This window comes from Ambystoma mexicanum, chromosome 2q (genome assembly GCF_040938575.1).
Source record: "Ambystoma mexicanum isolate Mex_15411 chromosome 2q, UKY_AmexF1_1, whole genome shotgun sequence".
In the NCBI taxonomy this organism is placed as follows: Eukaryota; Metazoa; Chordata; class Amphibia; order Caudata; family Ambystomatidae; genus Ambystoma; species Ambystoma mexicanum.
The window spans coordinates 520,414,512-520,435,602 of NC_090924.1; the positions used below are offsets into that span (position 1 = coordinate 520,414,512).

General features: G+C 51.1%; 1 protein-coding gene across 1 annotated transcript in view; it reads left to right on the top strand.

The window, feature by feature from the left end:
* Nucleotides 1-21,091, top strand: part of INTS1 (integrator complex subunit 1) — a 2,112,141-nt gene that overhangs the window by 1,905,930 nt on the left and 185,120 nt on the right. The window contains exon 42 of the mRNA XM_069647642.1: nucleotides 1,448-1,575. Coding sequence (XP_069503743.1) covers nucleotides 1,448-1,575 — 128 coding nt within the window. The remainder of the gene's footprint in view (nucleotides 1-1,447; nucleotides 1,576-21,091) is intronic.

Below are 21,091 nucleotides of genomic sequence, written 5' to 3' on the forward strand. Positions count from 1 at the left end.
TAGAAATATGGAGCAAAAGTTACTAAAAGAGAAATCTTTTCTAAAACTTGGACCTGAAGAGGGCTCTTGGTTTGTATGTCTCTCAGATGATGAGACAATGGACATGCTCTTTGTGGGTTATGTTGATTCCCCTGCGGGCCAGATGGTTACCAAATAAACTCTGTACAGATGGTTTGACCTCTTTTGTTTTATAATGCTATGATATGACTGGTAAAGAAGTGCTAAAGGTATCATAAGTCATTCTACCAGAGGTCTTGTGGCTGCTGCAGAGGGATGTCTCTGTGCTGGACATTTGTCACACGGCTATGTGGGCTTTCCTGGAAATTTTTGGGAAAGCACTATTATCTGGATTCCTTGTCTGAGTCAGCGGGCATATTTTCTTGGTATAGGTGGTGGTTTCTCACTCACCTCCCTCCTCCAAGTTGTGTACTGCTATTGGAGTCTATCTAAGATGAGAAATCTGTCTGAGTAAGGAATCCATTATAAGAACAACTACTCACCTTTCAGAAATGCTGCACATGGTGTATAGCTCCAACTTCTGTCCGTCAACTGCTGAGTGCTAGGTAAAAAGACAGAACTGAGGTCATGGGTTGTGACTGGCTCCATATGTACTGCCCCTGAAGTCACGTCCGTTGCCAAGGGCAATGAGGAATCTGTGGGAGGAAAGGCTAATCCATCAGAAAGAGCATGACTGCGAGGAAAGTAATGTGCTATTTTGTCAGACGACTGCCCCTATTCTCTGGCCCTGCCTGAAGCTCTAATCTTTGCCTGGTATCTGAATAACTTCCAACATTTCCATCTTTGAGGATCCCAGCACTGATCCCCAGTCTTTTTGATGTGCTGTCTTCATTAAATATCTTAGCCGAGTTCGTTGCCTGCAAGAGTTCTACAGTGAGCACTGTCTTTTCATCCATTTTTTGCAACTGCCCCTTTCCTCCCTGAGCTCTCAAAGCCCAACACCCCTGATTGCATTTGGGATATACTGACTGGCTGTAACCTCCTTGTCAGAGCTGCTTACCCCATAATTCCATATATTAACAGGATGCCCTAGTACATCTGAGGTTCGCCAATGCATTTTCATCCACATTTTATAAGGTTAGAATGATTTTTTAACTTAGTCTATGAAACAGTTTCCATAAGTTGATTTTGAGGTACCATTACAGCTATGGAGAACTCTAAAAGTGGTTCCAGAGATTTCTCAGGTTATTAAGAGGTCTAACTGTAACTTATATTATTTCCTTATTACTGCAAAGATGTATAAAAAGATTTAATGAATCCTAGCCTGTCATCTGATATATTTTGAAAATTAAAGAATAAACAGACAAAATACTTTAGCCATACTGCCTAATGTTACTGAAGTTACGTAGCTCAGTCTGATCTTTTGCTGTTCAGTACTAATCATAAAAGGCTATTGCATTTATTACCTTGCTCCTGTGTTTTCTTCTAGATACACAAAAAAACATCCCGTCCCCTGGCATTCTTCATCAATAAGTTTGTACAATTTATTCACAAGTACATCACATGTGATGCACAAGCAGCTGTTTCTTTCCTGCAGAAGCACTCCGACCCTCTCCAGTAAGTGACCCTGTACTCTTCTTCTACTGATATTTTTGCATATTATAACAAACTGCTTCGGGAAATGCATTTTTTGCTGCAGCACTTGTGGGTATCAGAATTACCAGTATTGCACGGATATGTACATATTGAGCTTAGCAAGCGCTACTGGCTCCATTGGTAAATATATGGCGATGGCGCTCTGGACAGTGTAGGCAGACTATTTTGGAAAGTCGGATTTTAATCTTGCGGAAACTGCTGTAGAGTGGTTCGGATAAAAGCTGTACCTGGTTTGAAAATATCTCATCTGGTCCCATCAGGCAAGGTAAAAGAAGCAGGCGCCATGGGATGGGAATCGCTGCAGGTGCGGGTGGGTAAATGCCCAGGAACTATAAAGGATCCTGATTGGGCTGAAAATTAGTGTTTGAATCCTTCGCCCATTAGACCGAAGCACAGTCCTACATAAGGACATCATAGTTTTGGGGGTCATGAATCAGAAAATGCGGTGGACAACAGGGAAGAGAATGAAGGTTCAGCGCGGCAGGCCCGAGGAGCAGCTGATTGGTTAGGTAATGCCACAATCCATGGGATAGGCGGATTGACTAGCGGGGGCAACAGGTGTTGTGCAGCCAAGGCAGGAAGGACGTGGCCCCATAACAACATTCCAAATGGCACATTTGAGCAAAGCGCTCCAGCAAGATGGCTATGCGGCATGTGCTGGGAAACGCTATTACAGAGGTTGCCAACAGGATCTGAAGACAGATGTAAATGGGAGTGCACCTGGTAAGAGGGAAGCTGCCTCACTTTGGTGCATAGGAGGAACGTAAGGAACTACAAACCGGTTTCATCTGCTCGGGTGAGTAACTGAGAGGCTTAAGTTTGCAGTATGGGCAGTCGTTGTATCAAACGAAAGAGTTGTATGGTTGATGATTATTGCACATGGGGAATGGCAATTCATGCACATGATAGTATTGGGGTCTGGCCCTGTGTGGGCAACAAGAGTTGGAGGCAGGACAATACAAGTTGGTAATGCCAATAGTTACAGAGGTAATATGGGGCAGCTAACGGAACTGTCAAGCAAAGGGTTTGGGCATGTAACAGTAAGTGTCTTTAGTTGTCCCATGCAGCACATAGAGTGGTGTAGGGATAGTGCAGGCGCCAGGTGACACCCACCATTTTGACTCGCAAGGAAGCAATCAGGGCAGTTACAATCAAAAGATGAGTGGAAATGTGTTGCGAACCATCATCCCTGGAGAGCACCAGATGAGGCATGGGCAATATATCGAGTTTTGGAGATACATCGATATATTTGCAAAATCAATATATGATGAGACAATATCATTAACATCGAGATATATACATATATATATATATATATATTTCTGAGGCTTGTGGAATCTGCTTAGATCACATGCTGTGCATAGGCCGACATCTAGTGGAAGCTGCGGAGTATTACAGTTTGTTTTTCGAAACTCGAAAATGGGCGTCGACACAGGCGTGCCAGTAATACTATCCCTAGTGTGACGTCCACTGTACCCAAGATCCCTCACGCGTCTAGGATCCTCAGATTGTTTTTTTCCGCCATACTGGTCGGAAGCATCTTGCGGAGTCCCCTGGCCTTAGCCATACTTTTGCTAATTATTGAAGTTTAAAATTAGTTATTGACATCCTTCCCCACCCCAACGTCGACCCTCGACAAACTCGACGACGGCTGGAGAAGACATCGACCGTCGGCTGCTGCACGACGGATCTGGGCCTCGGAAGGCCGCTGGCCTCGGCCCGGGCCTAGTAGGCCGCTGGCCTCGGCCCCGCAAGTAGGGAGAGTGGGGGGTGGTACATACTCTTCACTCTTGGTATATAGGTACACCTTATATATTTCCTACACTTACCAGCCCGCTGCCTCAAGGTGCGTATGGAGGGTACCCCTTTCCAATTCTGCCCCAAGTGCAACCGCAAATACCCTTGGGTCGACAGGCACGCCACGTGCAATCTCTGCTTGCCGAGGGACCACCCCGAAGCGAACTGCAGAGCGTGTAGTAGGTTTAAGCCTAAGACACTTAAGGACCGTTCGACAAAGCGTTGGGCCCACCACGCCAGGCAGGCGGCCATGGCAGCGGAGGGCGCCTTCAGCGATGGCAGCGACGCCATACTTTCGGACGGCGAGGGCATTACGGCGTCGAAAGACTGCCGGGCGCAGGTCCCCGACCTCGGAAGGTTTTCCGGCAGGGCGGCTATTGGGAAGACCCCCGGCGACGCAAGCGCTACACACCCTACACACACTAAGCACACTAAGTCCAACCGAACCTCGACAACGTCGACTTCTCGGAAAGAGGCACAGATAGAACGGTCCGACTCGGTGTCCTCTGGGCGCTCTCGATCGAGATCGCCTCATGACGCAAGGCAATCGTCCACTCTTGCCAAGAGTGCCTCGCTCCCTAGATTAACGGAAGTTCGATCGTCGGAGGACGAAGACGACTTCCACCCCCAGGCCGCGCTCCAGGAGACCGAGGCCGCAGTTAACACCAGCGAGGCCCCACGCTCGAAACAAGATACCTCTCCCGACCCTCGACGCCAGGCGTCGAAAGTCTCTGGGGCCTCCAAGGGGCAGGGAAAACATTTTTCCACGCACGGGGAGGGGGGGAAACAGCGGAAAGCACAGCCTTCCACTCCTGTAAGACCATCCTTCCACCCTAAGCAGACAGACAAACATAAATCTACTGGGACATCAACATCCAGCAAGGGTACCCTTGATAAGCCCTCTAAGTTGCCTACTAAAGTCATACCCTGTTCCAAAGAATGGTCCAGTGAAGACATAGACAGGGTCATGTCAAGGATGTCTTCCTTAGCTGATTTTTATGACAAAAACCCAGAACATTTCCTTTCGTATGACCCTCAAGGGGCCACACCCTCAGGCTCCTCTGATCCTATCCCCCTAAGTAAAAAGGCCCGGTTCAAAAGACCTGAACCCTTCGAGGTGCAGCCTTACTCTACTCCATACTCTACTCCACACCCCAGATACCAAGGACAGCCTTTCCCTGAAGGGGACCAGGAGTTTACAATTATGGAGGAACAAACCGGGACTGAATACTATGCGGATGATGAGGACCTGGAGGAGGTAGAAGATGAGCAGGAAATTTACAGAGTAGATTCCCCGGTAGAAAGCGAAGCCCCAGTTACCGACTCGCCAGTTGATAACCAGCCCCTCCTTAATGAAGTTCTCGCTCGCGCAGCAGAACATTTTCACATCGACACCCACGGTGTACAGGAGGAAAGGGACTTCGCAGAAGAGTTGGTGGGAGAGAGGAGGCCGGTCGCTCAGACCATCCCTATCCTTAAATCCATCCAACGTAGAATAGATCCATCCCTGGTGAATCCTAACCTCACCAGAGCCGTCAACCCCAGAGTCGAAAAACTTTTTCGGGCAGCCCAGTCTGACCCTCTTTATATAAGAGGACATCTTAAACCAGACTCCCTAGTGGTTACCAACACTCGGAAGAGGGCTGGGACACCCTTATCGTCGTCAGAAGCTCCTCCCGACAAGGAGAGCAAAAGGCTGTACGGGTTTGGCAGGAAGGTAGCCTCAACGTCCGCCTACCAAGCAAGGATTGCAAACTCCACCACCCTGTTGGCAAGTTACAACTGCCATCAATGGGAAGAGGTCGCGGAGCTCATAGCCTCTGCTCCTGAACCGTTAAAGGGCCAGTTGGCTCGGATCTCGGCAGAAGGGAGAGCCGTGTCTGGTTGCATATTAAAAGCAACTTTCGACGCCGCGGACAACGCAGGAAGATTGATAGCAGAAGGTACTGTTATCAAGAGACATGCGTGGTTACGGCAGTCGGGGTTCAAAACAGAAACCCAGGCTTCATTAATAGACAAGCCGGTGGAACCCGATCTATTGTTTGGGAAAGCGGTCGAAGACGCACTTAAGAATGCCAAGGACGAGTACGAGACTCTCAAATCCCTTGGCCAGCTTACCAACAAACCCCCTAACCAGAGGGGGTTGAGTAATTTTCGTCGCCCACGCGGCCAAAATTCACAAAGAGGCAACTATGCCCAAGGACAGGGTACACAATGGAACAACAACCAGCAGTCTACCCAAAGTTACGGCAGGGGTAACAAGAGAGGTCGTGGAAGAGGCAGAGGCAGCCCCAACAAGGGAGGTGGCACGCCTCCACCAAAGCAGTGACGCTCAGTTCAGGGTCCCTTCTCACGCAACCCCAGTAGGGGGACGCATTTCCAACTTCACCCAGGCTTGGGAAGGGATCACCTCAGACAGATGGGTGCTGTCAACAGTGTCCACAGGATATTGTATAGAATTACTGCAGCGTCCCCGGAACCACCCTCCACGACAAAGAATACACTCCTTAGAACATCAGAAGATCCTTCTCGAGGAGATCGCCATTCTGCTAGAAAAGGACGCGATAGAACTCGTCCCAGGACACCAGGTAAACAAGGGTATCTATTCAACTTACTTCCTTGTGCCAAAGAAAGATTTGACAATGCGCCCAGTATTGGACTTACGGCCTGCCAACAAGTATGTCAAGCCCCAAAAATTCCGTATGACCACGCTACAAGAGGTAATCCCCCTCCTAAAAAAGGGGGATTACATGGCAACCTTGGATATGAAAGATGCTTATTTTCATATTTCCATGCTCCCAGCCCACAGAAAATACTTGCGCTTCAAGGTGGACAGTCGCCACTACCAATTCAAGGTACTGCCCTTCGGGATAGCTTCAGCACCAAGGGTATTCACCAAGGTACTGGCGGTGGCAGCTGCACACCTACGCAGGGAGGCAATCCCAGTGTACCCTTATCTGGACGACTGGCTCATAACGGGGGAAACCCCAGGAATTTGCAGGTCAAACATTCAGAGGACTATCGACCTCCTCCACGAATGAGGCTTTTCTATCAACGAGAAGAAGTCAAGTCTGGTGCCAAGCACCTCAAAACAGTTCCTAGGAGCAATCCTAGATACTCAGAAAGGGTTGACCTTCCCTTCGGAAGAGAGAATTCGGAATATACTACTGCAAATTCCACATTATCAGTCAGGTCAACAAATAACGGTACGCAAAGCAATGCGGTTACTGGGCATGATGGCGTCATGCATTTACATGGTCCCCCACGCGCGTCTGCGCATGCGTCCCATGCAGGAATGGTTGGCGAAACAGTGGTCTCAGGCAAGTGGTCAGTGGGACGATCTAGTGGTCGTTTCGCCAACACTCGTACAGAGTTTACACTGGTGGACAAGAGAGAATCTCGCAAGGGGAAAACCCTTTTGCGATCCCGAAGTACAGGCAGTGGTGACTACAGAAGCATGCCTGACTGGGTGGGGAGCTCACCATCTCCACCACACAGCTCAGGGTCTCTGGTCTCACTCAGTAGCCAAGAACCACATCAACCTGCTAGAGCTTCTGGCAGTATTCCGAGCGCTTCGGGCGTTCGAGCCCCATCTGCTAAACTTGTCGGTGCAGATCCGGACGGACAGCACGACAGCCATTTTCTATCTGAACAAACAAGGAGGGACTCGTTCGCCAAATCTGTCCAAGCTTGCCCAGAAAATCTGGATATGGGCACTCAGACGGAACATCTTCCTGTCATCACAACATGTTCCAGGGGAGCTCAATTCCCTAGCGGATGCCCTAAGCAGAGACTCCCTCCCAGAAGAACACGAATGGGTCCTTCACAGAGATATCGTAGAAGATCTCTTCTCTCAGTGGGGTTTCCCCACTATAGACCTATTCGCCACAAGCGAAAACAAACAATGCCCAGGATTTGCATCCAGGTTCCCCCAGCCAGACTCCCAAGGGAACGCCCTGTGGATGAACTGGTCAGGGATGTTTGCGTACGCTTTTCCACCAACTCCTCTCATCAGGAAGGTGGTGTACAAGATGAACAAGGAATCGATGACGCTCATCCTAGTTGCTCCCATGTGGGCGAGACAACCATGGTTTCCACACCTACGCAGGATGGCGGTGTGCGAGCCCATCAAACTCCCAGCCTGGTACAACCTACTGTCCCAGCAACAAGGTCAAACAGTGCACCAGGAACCCAACTCAATGAACCCAGCAGCATGGCTCCTGAGGTCATAGAGTTTGGGCATCTCAAGTTACCACATAGGTGTATGGACATCCTAAAAGAATCCAGGAAACCAAACACAAGGCACTGTTACTTTGACAAGTGGAAGAGATTCGTTATTTGGTGCCAGAATAAACAAATCAACCCAGTTGATTGCACTCCTTCCAACGTTGTAACATACATGCTCCACCTGCTGGACGCAGGTTTGGTTTTTAACTCTCTGAAAGTACACCTGGCAGCCCTCTCGGCTTACACCACATCCCATAACAAAGTATTGTGGTGGAAAGTACCAATAGTTAAAGCCTTCATGGAAGGAGTAAAGAGACTTCACCCTCCTATTTCGAACCCACCGCCAGGATGGGACCTCAATGTGGTGCTAGCTAAGCTCATGGGCCCCCCTTTCGAACCCATGCATAAAAGTAGTCTCAAACACCTGACTTATAAAACGGCCTTCTTAGTAGCCATTACCTCTATAAGAAGGGTCAGTGAAATTCAGGCTCTGTCAGTGCAGGATCCTTTCTTTACTATCCACAAAGACAAACTGGTTTTACGCACACACCCTAGGTTCTCACCTAAATTTATATCTAAATTCCATGTAAACCAGTCCATCGAGCTTCCGGCATTCTTCCAGAACCCGCAAAGCTCAGCTGAGGTGAAACTACACACCCTTGATGTGCGTAGGGCGGTCCTCTACTATGTAAATAAAACCAGACCGCTAAGGAAAACAGATCAACTGTTTGTCTCCGTAGCTACAGGCAGAGAGGGGGATCGCGTCTCTAAAGGCGCAATCTCGAAGTGGATTATCAACTGTATACAGCTGTGTTACTCTCTTTCTGAAAAAACTCTGCCTTTTACGCCAAGGGCCCATTCTACTAGAGGCATTGGGGCCACTCTGGCTTTCATTGCAAATGTTCCCCTCGACACCATTTGCAAAGCAGCTACTTGGAGCTCTATTCACACTTTTACTCAGCATTACTGCATTGACACTCATTCCAAGACAGATACACAAGTGGGACAAGCGGTTCTAAGACACCTGTTTGCTCATGACCCTTCTCACATCCCACCTCCTTCTTCGGGTACTGCTCGCTAATCTATGCACAGCATGTGATCTAAGCAGATTCCACAAGCCTCAGAAGGGATACATTACTCACGGTAATCGTATTTCTCCAGCATGGGGTCTGGCATGGATTCACATGCTCATGAATATTCCCCGTCGTCAGGCTGGGAATCCTCGGTAAAGAAAAAACCAGTATCAGTTTCGTTTCTGATCTGTCTTTCGTAGTAATAACCAATCACTGGTCTCTGCGTCATACTGACCACAGCCAATGACTGCCCTCTACCTAAGCACCGCCTCTGGCAGCCATCTTCAGATTTTTACCGCACGTTCATGTGTTGGGATCCTCGTGCTATTGCTCTCGAGCGTTAGTGCTATTTTTTCGCGCTTTTTACAAAAAAAAAAAAACTTCGATTCTTTCGGTTAAAAGAGCCTCAAGCTCCACCGATCCTACATCCGATCAACGGGGACCCGTGTCGGATTCATCTGTGCCCCTCAAGGGTGAAGATTTCGTCGAGCTACACTTCGGAGGACTCCAGAAGCTTCTCAGGCCCTGTCTCGGAGATGGCCCAGGAGAAGGGAAGCTCGACGCCCGGAAAGCTGTTCAGGGTCTGCCCTGGATGCCAGCTGCAGAACGTCTTCAAGGAGGACGAACACTCTTTCTGCCTTTACTGCCTTCATGAGGACAAGACGCACGTGGAGAAGGACTGTGCGTTTTGCGGCAACATGTCGGAACGGACCATGAAGGACCGCCATCAACGTCTCGCCAACTGGCTGGAGGGTAAGAGCCCGTCTGGCGAGAAGAAGAAGAAATCCGAGCGGTCTTCTAAGACCTTTGAGGGCGCCCCGGCGACGGGGGCCCAACATAAGGCCAAGCACCGCGAGTCCGCTGGCACCGGGAGCGCCGAACGGTCGGGCTCTGCGGGCGCCAGGCAGGGCGCACCCTCCCCGGCACCATCAACCACGAGCCAACGCTCTGGGTCGGGTAAGAGGAAGGCCGAGCACCCGGCGAAGCTCCTGGAGAGGCCCCGGTCGAGCTCTAAGGCAGAGGAGGAGCGTGGCAGTGCCCCCTCCCTCAAGGATAAGGCGGTGAGCGCACCTAAGGTGGTGAAGGCCTTGATCCATCCGGCCAAGCCCTCTATCGAAACGGTCGCGGCGGCCCTGGCTCAGCCTGTGGTGGCTGCACCAGTGGTGGCGACCTCAGGGCCCAGAATCTCCCTGCCTCCTCGGAGGGAGTCTTCCTTTGTGCCCATCGATAGGACCCCCGTGAAACCCTCCGTGGGGAAGAAGAAGGGGGGGCAGGGCGTCGTCGTAGAGTCGGCCTCAACCTCAGAAGAGGAACTGATCGAGGTCTTAAGCCACGGCCTAGGCGTGGAAGAAGGCCAGCCCGTCGGAATGGACCCCGACGCAGGTGACGACGACGACATCGTCGAGGAGACCGACGGGGCCCCTGCTCGCCCGTCGGATTCCCCTCTGCCAGCGCCGCAAGACAACTCGGCGGCCATTTTGTTGGCCATACAGTCCTTATGCTCCGAGATAAGGACGAGGCTACCGTTACCGACGGAGGAACCTCTCCCGTCGGGGGATCCAGAACCGGGACCTTCTGGTGTTCCCCCTACCAAGAAAAGAAGGATCCATCCACCACCTCCTTTTCAACCGTCGCGCCCCTTCCAGCCCTCCTCCCCGTCCACCCGAGGGGATGATACGGGGACTGACACGGCAGCGACGGGTACGGACGACGAGGCATACGACGAGGATTTTCCGTCGTCGCCTCCCACCAGGGCCTCTCCGCCCGACGAGATCGGATCTTTCCACTCCATGATCTCCAGGGCTTCCGAGCTTTTCCAACTCTGCCCTGAGGAGAAGAAAAAGGAAGGCTTCCTTTATCAGCGGCGCGAGGCCAAGAGGAAGACGGTCCTCGCAGTGCCTCTGTTGGACGACATTTGGGATGAGGGCCTTTCCCTCCTCAAGAACCCTTCCACGACGCCAGCTAGAAGAGACCGGTACGAGAAAAAGTACCGGGTCCCGGACACGGCCCCCCTATGCCTCCGTGCGCAGCCTACCCCGGACTCCGTCGTCTCCGCGGCAGCCAGGAAGAAAGCGGGGGGGGGTGCGGCCTCCACATCGACTTCCCCGCCGGACGGCGAGGGAAAGAAATTGGATACTATGGGGCGTAGAGTCATCTCGTCGGCAGCGACGACGATTAAAGCGGCCACCGCCTTGGCTATCGTGGCCCGCTACGACAGGGAGCTCTGGTACAAGATGGCTCCTCTGCTGGATTTTCTGCCGGACGACAAGAGGGCGGAGGCCCTTGAGATCCTGCAGGAAGGTGAGGTGGCCTCGGACCACGCCATCACCGTGGCGACGGACATCGCCGACACTGGATTCCGCCAGCTGGGCAACGGTGTTTGCCTTCGACGTCGTGGATGGCTCAAAGCTACGGACTTCCGGCAGGACGTCCAGACCAGAGTCCTGGACATGCCCTTCGACGGGAACAACCTGTTTGGGAAGACAGTGGACGATTCCCTTCAGGCCATCAAGGCGGATACTGAGACGGCCCGGGCCCTTGGAGTCCTGCAACGACGGACGCCCTTTCGGAGCGGCGGAGGCAAGGGCGCCTCCAAAGGTTCCGGCGGCGGTTTCGCTTCCTACCGTCAAGCGGCCCGCTCGTCGTCGCAAGAGGCCTACAGAGGACGAGGCAAGTCTAGCGGACCCCGCCGTCGTCGCCAAGGAGGTCAAGGCGGCAAGGCCGCGTCCAAGCAGGATTGAACCGGCCTTGGGGTCGGGCCCCCACCGAAGCACCCCGGTCGGAGGCCGGCTGGCGGGCTTCGTCAGCGTGTGGGAGTCCATCTCCACCGACCGTTGGGTGCTGGACGCCCTGGCCCGGGGCCACGCTCTCGAGTTTCAAAGAAGGTGCCCGCGCGTCCCCCCCGTGGCCAGGAAAGAACTTCACGTCCCTCAACTTCTCCTGGAGGTAAAGGCGATGCTCAGAAAGGGCGCCATCGAACTCGTCCCAAAGAGGCTTCGGGGCTCCGGAGTCTACTCGAGATACTTCCTCGTGAAGAAGAAGACGGGAGGATGGCGCCCCATCCTGGACCTGCGACGTCTGAACAAGTTCATCAAGGCGCAGAAGTTCCGGATGGTCACCCTCCAGCACGTCCTGGGTCAGCTGGAGGAAGGAGACTTCCTATCGTCATTGGATTTGGAGGATGCCTACTTCCACATTCCCATCCTAAAGGGGCACCGCAAATTCCTCAGATTCGTGGTCCAAGGGCGTCATTACCAGTTCAAAGCCCTTCCCTTCGGACTACGGTCGGCACCCAGGGTATTCACCAAGTGCCTTGCACCGGTGGCGGCGCAGCTGCGCCGCGAGGGGATCCACGTCTACCCCTACCTGGACGACTGGCTCATCCGCGCCAAGACGAGGGAGCTCGCCGTGGTCCACACGGCAAGGACCGTCCAACTCCTCACGGACCTGGGATTCTCCGTGAACTACGCCAAATCCCACCTGGTGCCCGCGCAAGTCGCACTGTTTCTGGGAGCGAGGCTCGACACAGTGTCCCTTCTGGCCTCCCCGTCGGAGGAGAGGACCAGGACCATCTTGGGCAAGGTGCAACGGATGTTGGTGGCCGACGCGGCCAAAGTGAGGTCCATCAAGTCCCTCCTCGGGATGATGTCTTCCTGCATCTACCTCATTCCCATGTGCAGGCTCCGGATGCGCCCGTTGCAAGAATTCCTGGATGCGCGCTGGATCCAGACGACGGGCAGCTTCGAGGAAAGGATCAAGCTCGACGAGAGTTTCCGACGAGCGATACGGTGGTGGGGCACCCGCGCGCATCTGACGGCGGGCATGGACTTCCAGACCCCAGCCCACCAGGAGACTGTGACCACGGATGCCTCCCTGGAAGGGTGGGGAGCGCACACCGAAAATCTGCACGCAAGGGGACTCTGGCTCCCGACGGAGAAGTCCCTACATATCAACGTCCTGGAGCTCCGTGCAGTGTTTTGGGCCCTCAGGTCCTTCCTTCCGTCCCTCAAGGGCAAGGTGGTGAGGATCTTCACCGACAACACCACCACCATGTTTTACATCAGGAAACAGGGCGGAACCAGGTCCCCAGCGCTGTCCAAGGAGGCGCAGGACCTGTGGCATTGGGCCGTCGCCCAAGGGATTTTTCTGGTGCCGTTTCATCTGGCAGGGATAAAAAACACCATCGCCGACTCACTCAGCAGGGAGCTGCGCTCGTGCCACGAGTGGGAACTACGGCAGGATCTGGTGGATCGCCTCTTCCGACGGTGGGGCACACCCCAGATCGACCTGTTCGCGACGGCGACGAACGCCAAGTGCCGGAGGTTCGCCAGCAGGTTTCCCCAGACGAGGAGCATGGGCGATGCTTTCTCGTTCCCCTGGGAGGGCCTGTTCCTCTACGCGTTCCCTCCCTTGCCTCTGCTAATCCGGCTCGTCAACCAGCTCAAGAGGTCACGGTGCAGGATGATCCTCGTCGCACCTGCGTGGCCGAGGCAGATATGGTTCCCGGACCTTCTGGACTTGTCAGCGTCCCCGCCGATCAAGCTGCCGGCGGACGCGGATCTACTCTCCAGGGAAGGAGGCGCCATCCTCCACCACGACCCGAAGTCGCTGAACTTGCAGGCCTGGCTCCTGCAGCACTAGAGTTTGGAGGATACGACATACCGGCCGATTGCAGAGAGGTTCTTGCAAAGGCCAGGGCGTCCTCGACTCTTAAATGCTATGGACACAAATGGAAGAGGTTCTCTGTCTGGTGCCACGCACAGAAGATTAACCCTCTACGGATTACGGCTCCCCAAGTACTGCCGTACCTGCTGACGCTGGCCAAGGCTGGTCTGGCACATGCGTCCATCAAGATTCATCTTGCTGCGATCTCCCGATACACCAGAACCACGGGCCGGACGTCCTTGTGGTCTCATCGTCTGGTGAAAGAGTTCATGAAGGGACTGTTCAGATCGTTCCCGCCGGTGAAGGCTCCGGCCCCGGCGTGGGAGCTCAACGTGGTGCTGACCAAGCTCATGGGACCTCCGTTCGAGCCTCTGCACTCGGCCCCGTTGAAGTTTCTATCGTGGAAAACAGCTTTTCTTGTGGCCATCACCTCCGCACGACGAGTGGGAGAGATCCAGGCCCTTTCCTGCAAGGCCCCGTACTTGACTTTCCACGACACGAGGGTAGTGCTCAGGACGCACCCCTCCTTCATGCCCAAGGTACCGTCGGACTTCCATCTCAACGAACCCTTGGTGTTACCTGTGTTCTTCCCGTCGCCTTCGTCGCCGGCTGAGAGGACTTTGCACTCGCTGGATGTAGCTAGAGCGCTGAAGTTCTACTTGGACCGCACGAAGGGTTTTCGGAAGACGTCACAACTCTTTGTGAACTTTGGACCTGTCAATCAGGGGAAGGCTCTCTCAAAGGCTTCCATCTCCAGATGGCTCTCCGGCTGTATCATGTGCTGTCACCGGTTGGCAAACCGACCGCTGCCTGGCCGTCCGAGAGCCCATTCCACCAGAGCGATCGCAGCTACCACGGCGTTCCTATCTGGTGTGCCCCTGCTGGACATATGCAGGGCTGCTACGTGGAGGTCGACGCACACCTTCACGAAATTCTACTGCGTCGACCGGGATTCCAGGGAGGAGTCCAGGGTCGGCCAAGCAGTGCTGCGCAACCTGTTCGCCTGAGGTGAGCCTGGTGAGGAGGTAAGATGCTTAATGTTGAGTTGATGTGATGCTTAATGTTGAGCCTTTGCCACCTCCCGTGGTTGTGCATGTGTGTACTGCTATGTATTCTTTATTCATGAGCATGTGAATCCATGCCAGACCCCATGCTGGAGAAGGAACAAGTTACTTACCTGTAACTGTTGTTCTCCAGCATGGGTCTGGCATGGATTCACATGCGAACCCTCCCGCCTACCCCTCTGCGGCTCTTCACTTGGTCATACTGCCACTTCACGTGCTTCCAAATCTGAAGATGGCTGCCAGAGGCGGTGCTTAGGTAGAGGGCAGTCATTGGCTGTGGTCAGTATGACGCAGAGACCAGTGATTGGTTATTACTACGAAAGACAGATCAGAAACGAAACTGATACTGGTTTTTTCTTTACCGAGGATTCCCAGCCTGACGACGGGGAATATTCATGAGCATGTGAATCCATGCCAGACCCATGCTGGAGAACAACAGTTACAGGTAAGTAACTTGTTCCTTCTGATGCTTGTATCTGCTTAGATTCACATGCGACCCACCCTTCCTCCCCTCCGAGAGAAGGCGCATGATTGCTTGTAGTCTTACCTTTCTGTCTATCTGCTTGGATTATCTGTACTCACGCTACTCCTCATGCTTCGTCATGTCAGAAAAAATACAATCTGAGGATCCTAGACGCGTGAGGGATCTTGGGTACAGTGGACGTCACACTAGGGATAGTATTACTGGCACGCCTGTGTCGACGCCCATTTTCGAGTTTCGAAAAACAAACTGTAATACTCCGCAGCTTCCACTAGATGTCGGCCTATGCACAGCATGTGAATCTAAGCAGATACAAGCATCAGAAATACGATTACGGTGAGTAATGTATCCCATATATATATATATATATATTCTTTATTGCATATACTACAATTTTGTATTTATATTTTGATATTTACACAGCAGTGTATTCTCGAACAGGAACCCTGTATTTGCACTTTATTTTGATCAAAGTTTTATAAATAAAGGTATTTGTGACATTTCACATGTTGTTGGCAGCTTGCAGCTGAGCATTTAACCCACGTAAACAATAGTGAGATATATATCGTATATCACCATTCACTTCAAAAATATTGAAATTACTTCTGGTCCATATCACCCAGCTCTACACCGAAACCGACGATAGGGCTGGGTCGGTTGGTGGCTATGGTGAATGTGCTTGCAGGATATACCCTACTCATATTTAGATAAATGTGGAAGCAAATCTTTGTGGTTAGATTCTCACTTTTGGAGTTAGAACGAGAGGGACCGATTTTCTTTCTTCGTGGTTTGTGTCGGAAGAGGACAGGAAAAGGAGTAATATGAGAGTCCAGGTTTAAACATAAGTGAATACAACCATAGGTTGGGCAGAAAAGGATGTAGGTGTGTACATGGACATGGGAAAGGGAATGGGGAGGTGGACGTTTTGACTCACCTGTGGAGTCTTCAGCATCTGCTATAATTTCAATAGGGTGTTTCTCTGTTGGGAAGGTCTGGTAGTTTAGACATGCCTGCATAAAGGGTGTTGAGGTGAACACAGCATGCAAAGTGTGGGGGTTGAACCCAACCTTCTAGAATCAAACACTAGCAGGCATGTGGAGAGGAAAGCGTTGTTGTGCCAGCAACCCCGTTTTATCTTGGCAAATTGCCCAATGAAGGCATGTGAGTGAGTAAAAGGGCTATGGCCGGTCCCTAAGCATGTGAGGGGACAATTCAGGCTATATTTTAAGCCCATCCCAAAGAATGAGCATGTTAATGACTGCTAGATCAAGACATCCTTGCAGTGTTTTTTTTGTGTTTTTTTTTAACCAACTTTATTTATTCAAACACCATCACTTTCAAATACTGTGTTGGCCAAAGATTTGGATAATTTAACACATAGCGTCTGCTAAGGCCACATCTTAACCATTGGTGTTAAGGTTTTTAGGTGTAGATTTGAGCATTAGCTTAACTTTAACTACAATCGTTCAACAACCTTTCCCCTCTCCGCCTCCCCCCTCCCGGTTCCCTGATGGCACGGATTGGTCCATCTGTTTTACAAAGGGATTGTTGTGTTCTGGCTAGTTAGTTTCCGCATTGAAGCAGAGTTTCTGAACTTGGCTTGTCAGTGCTCAGTTTTGGATCGCTCTTAACAGGTTTGGCCTAAAAAAATATGCTTCTCTGTCTCTGACATAGTCAAAGAAGGGGTCCCAGATTGCCCGAAATTTGAGGTACTTGGCGTCTTTCAGGGCCCCTACCTTGGCCATTACATTCCATTTTTTCACCCACCAGCATGCTGTTATTGGGCCGTCTGAGTTTTTCCATGCTTGTGCTAGGGTCATTTTAGCTGCTATTAGCATAAGTGTTGCGTTGTTGCCAGTTGCCGCGTATACATCTTCGACCGTAATGCCCAGGAGTATGAATTTTGGTGCTGCTGGCAGTTGTTTTCCTGTGATTTCCTTTGTGGCCCAGAACTTCCTGCCAGTACATGGCCGCCTTGGGGCAGGACCACCACATATGGTACAAGTCTCCCTTGCCGCCGCAGTTTCTCCAGCACGTGGGTGGGTAGTTGGGGTTCATCCTATGCAACCTTAGGGGGGGGGGTCAGGTACCACCTAAAACAAATCTTATGTGCGGTCTCTCTAATGGCTGTGCATCTAGAGGATTTCTGTGCTCTTTTCCAAATTTGGATCCACTCCTCGGTGATGGGGTTGCCTATGTCTTTTGCCCAGTTATCCATGTATGGGAAGGAGTCACTCTTGTGCACTGTCCAACAGCTTGTATATTTTGGAGACAGCTCCTTTCTCGACCCCTTTCATATAGCGTTAGTTCCAGGCCCTCTGGTACTCTAGTAGCTGCTTTCTTGATTTCCTTTTGTGTTATCCAGTGCCGGATCTGAATGTAGGTGTATCTGTCTGTTTCCCTAACCCCAAACTTCTGTTTGCACTCTTAGAACTGTAATGGGTTTCCCTCCTGAAAGACGTCCTTCAAGTATGGTGTTTGTTCCTGTCCCCAGTTCTTCCAGAAACTGGGTCGTTTGCCCGGTGAGATGTTTTGGTTATGTGCCATTGGGGTGAAGGGACCCACCCCGGGGTGATGTTCCGTTTTCTCAGTGCTCGGTCCCAGCCTTTCAGTGAGATCTTGGTTGCTTCAAGCAGCCGACCCTCTGCTTCCCTATCGCTCACCCGCAACCCATGTAGAGTTCCCATTGGGATTGTGGTTACCCGCTGTTCGATTCCCACCCATCCTTTTGACTTGTCCATTCCCTTCCAGGCTAGCATTGGTGCTATTTGTGCAGCAAGGACATATCTCTCCACGTCTGGGACCCCCAGACCTCCCAAGCACAGAGGTCTAGTCAGAATTCTTCATTGTATTCTAACTTTCCCTTTGTGCCATATGAAGGTAGTCAGGTCACCTTGTAGTGCTTTGCTTATTTTTGGGGGGACCTCTATTGGGAGCGAGCTTACGGTATATAGCAGGCTTGGTAACAGGGTCATTTTGAGTGCCGCAATGCGTGCAAACCACGATAGTTCCTGGGTGTCCCACCTATGTAGGTCTCCCCTCAGTTGTTTCAGCAATGGGGTTATGTTTGTTCCGTAGAGGTTTTTTTGACCCTTTGTTAGTTGGATCCCCAGGTATTCTATTGATTCCCTTTCCCATGTTAGTGGATATCTTAACCGCAGGGCTTCAGCCACCTCTTCCCTCTCTGTGATGTTCAGGGCCTTAGATTTAGCGAAGTTTATGGGGAATCCTGATATCTGCGCAAATTCTTGTAGGGTATCGAGTGCTCTTGGTAGTGTGTTCTTAGGGTCCCCAAGGAACAGCATTGTCATCTGCGTATAGTGCTATCTTATGTATGGTTCCATCGCATTTAACCCCTTGTATGGCAGGATCTTGCCGTATCATTTCCGCTATGGGCTCCATTGCCATGGCGAAGATTAGGGGCGAGAGTGGGCATCCCTGTATTGTCCCTTTGCGTATTCAGATTTTTGACGTGGGGTTCCTGTTAACCATGAATGTCGTGCTTGGGAGGTGGAAGTTTGCTAGAACCATTCTGCCAAAATTGGGGTCGCATCCGAATTTCTGCAGCACCAGTTCCAGATACTTCCAGTCCAGGCTGTCAAATGCTCTCCTGGTGTCTAGGGCAGCTATGGAGACACTTTGTCCTGTCCTGCTTCCCAGATCTAAAATATCCACTGCCCGTCTGATATTGTCTTGGGTATGTCTCCCTTTTATGAACCCAGTTTGGTCGGAGAGGATTATTTTGGTTATGACCTCGGCGAGTCTAGTTGAGAGGACCTTGGCATAGAGCTTGGCGTCGGTATTGAGTAGGGAGATCGGCCGATAACTGGTGCAGTCCGTGGGATCTTTACCCGGTTTGAGTATTAGGATAGTGGTGGAGTCTCCCATGTCGGGTGTGACTGAGCCGCTGTCTCTTATATGATTAAATAATGTTGTTAAAGAGCCTAGCAATTGGTTGCGGAATGTTTTGTAATATCCGCACCCGAGGCCCCCCTGGCCGCCCTGGCCTGGGGCTTTATTGGGGAGAATTGCTGTTATGGCATCCTTGCAGTGTTTTACACAGCATGGAGATTCAGTAGAATGGAAGGGGTATACTTGAAGAAGGGCACTGGTGGCATAAGCAAATATTGAAGCAGCCTTCAGGCTTGTCCTAGATCAACCTAGAAGCTGTTGGTGATTTTGGATCTATGGCATATATTTGGAGGCAACATGCCTATGGGCCGCCACTGAATGCGCGCCCAATTTGAAATATTCCTTTCATTTAGTAACTGGGGTTTGCAACGAGGGAAACCAGTATTCTTATCCATTCAACAATGGGATGATTTCTTTTGGATACAAGGAGAGCAAGGAGGGCACTTATACAGGTAATAATGTCTTATCTGGCTGTTGACCGCACAGGCTTCGAAATAGTGTCCTAACAGGGTGCTTGCAGCCGCTCACAAGATAAGGGACAGTGTCAGGCCTTTTGCGCCAAAGGGACAGCAACGCTAAGCAAGAAACAGGCTCAGCTGGGCAAGCTTGACTCAGCGGCACAGTTAATCTTAACCTACAGGCTTAATTTCTGAAGACTTTAATGGGGGGCTTTGTTGTGGAAAGATCTTTGGGTCTCAAACGCACAAATGGAGTTTCATATTGGCTGTGCCTCTGAGCAACAGGTTTGGGGTTTTGTAGCAGTCATAAGTGGTACATTATGCAAACGCACAAATTGATCTGCATAAGGGTAGTCCGGCAGTGAAATGTTTTGGGTGTTGGTGGTTCATAATTGGTGTGCTATGCCATGACTTGCAGTATAGCTGTAGAAAAGTATGTGACTGCACACATGCTTAACTAATCCCCAGTTGGGTTGACTTTCTGCTTATGACCAGTATGATGGAGGAAGGATACGTTTGCATGCTGACGGTGGTGCAATGAAAAGGAGCTGCATATGGCTATGTCGGGCAGCAGCAGGCTTGGGGTGTTGCAGTGTCATAAATGGCACACTATGCCAGGGCTTCCTTTATGGCAGTAGAGCAGGTTTTGACCACACACAACTTAGTTTGAGCTATCCCCAATTGGAGTTGCTTGCCATTTAAGGGCAGTTTGATGGTGAAAGGAACAGTTTACACGCTTGTGATGGTGCACAGAGTCAATAATGGGACAGCCAGCTGTCTCTGGGCCTTGGCCAACCTGAGGGGAGTGACATGTTTTTTCCTGACAGTGAATGGTGCAGTGAGGGGCGAAGTGTATACACAGGAGGGAAGATAATGTGGCAGACCTGCCCTCTCCTTTTCAAGAGTGGAGGCTCCGAGAACCCACTTCCAAGAGCTTGTTTGTGAAGCACATTTTAGCCACTGTCACGGCACGGCTCAACGGTGCTCCCCAAGCAGGGGCTGCCTCAGGACACTGCTGCCCCTCCCGGGATGCCTCTGTTACACATGGCGCACTGCGTGAGTGAGAGGAGCGCCATGTGATTTGAAAAGGGCCCGCCCCCTGCCAATGTGGGCCAAAAATAAGTGTACCCGGTCTGCTGCTGGCAGACGTAGCCTAGGTTTGAGGATGTGTCTGAAGCCAGCCCCCACGCTGCAATCAATGCTGAGCTGCTTCTAGCATGCACAGCCCTGCCATCTAATCAAAGTTCCATCCATCCCCTCCCCACCACCCCACTGCTGCTGAATTTTCAGCTGCATCTGGTATAAGCAAGCCTTGCTAAAGTGGACTTTGGGGCAACCCCCCCCCCCCCCGCCACACACACACACACACACACATCTGATAAGGACTTTATTTTATATTTTTAAAGAACATTTTTATATTTTTAAAAGGACTATTTTAGTGTTTTAAATTCTTCATTGTTCTTGGTTATGTAGCTGGTTTTAGGTATAAGCTTAGTGTACATAGTGTCTTCTGATTCCCTCTTTTTAAAATACAATCCTTAAAAACTGATGGTGTACTGGGAGAAGGGAATTAGCCAAATTATTGTTTATTACTATTTAATATTAATATAAAATGTGCACAAAAGTATATTGCTGTGCCCACCAACACCAGTCTCCCAATAAGTGTATTGGAACCATTCCCGCTACATTATTTAGAGGCACTGCTGAGATCACTTTTGGTGTGCCTATACCAACCCTAACTACATAGTCATACATACCCCTTTTCCTTCCTGGGGTTAGTGTACAGATTTCTAATATACG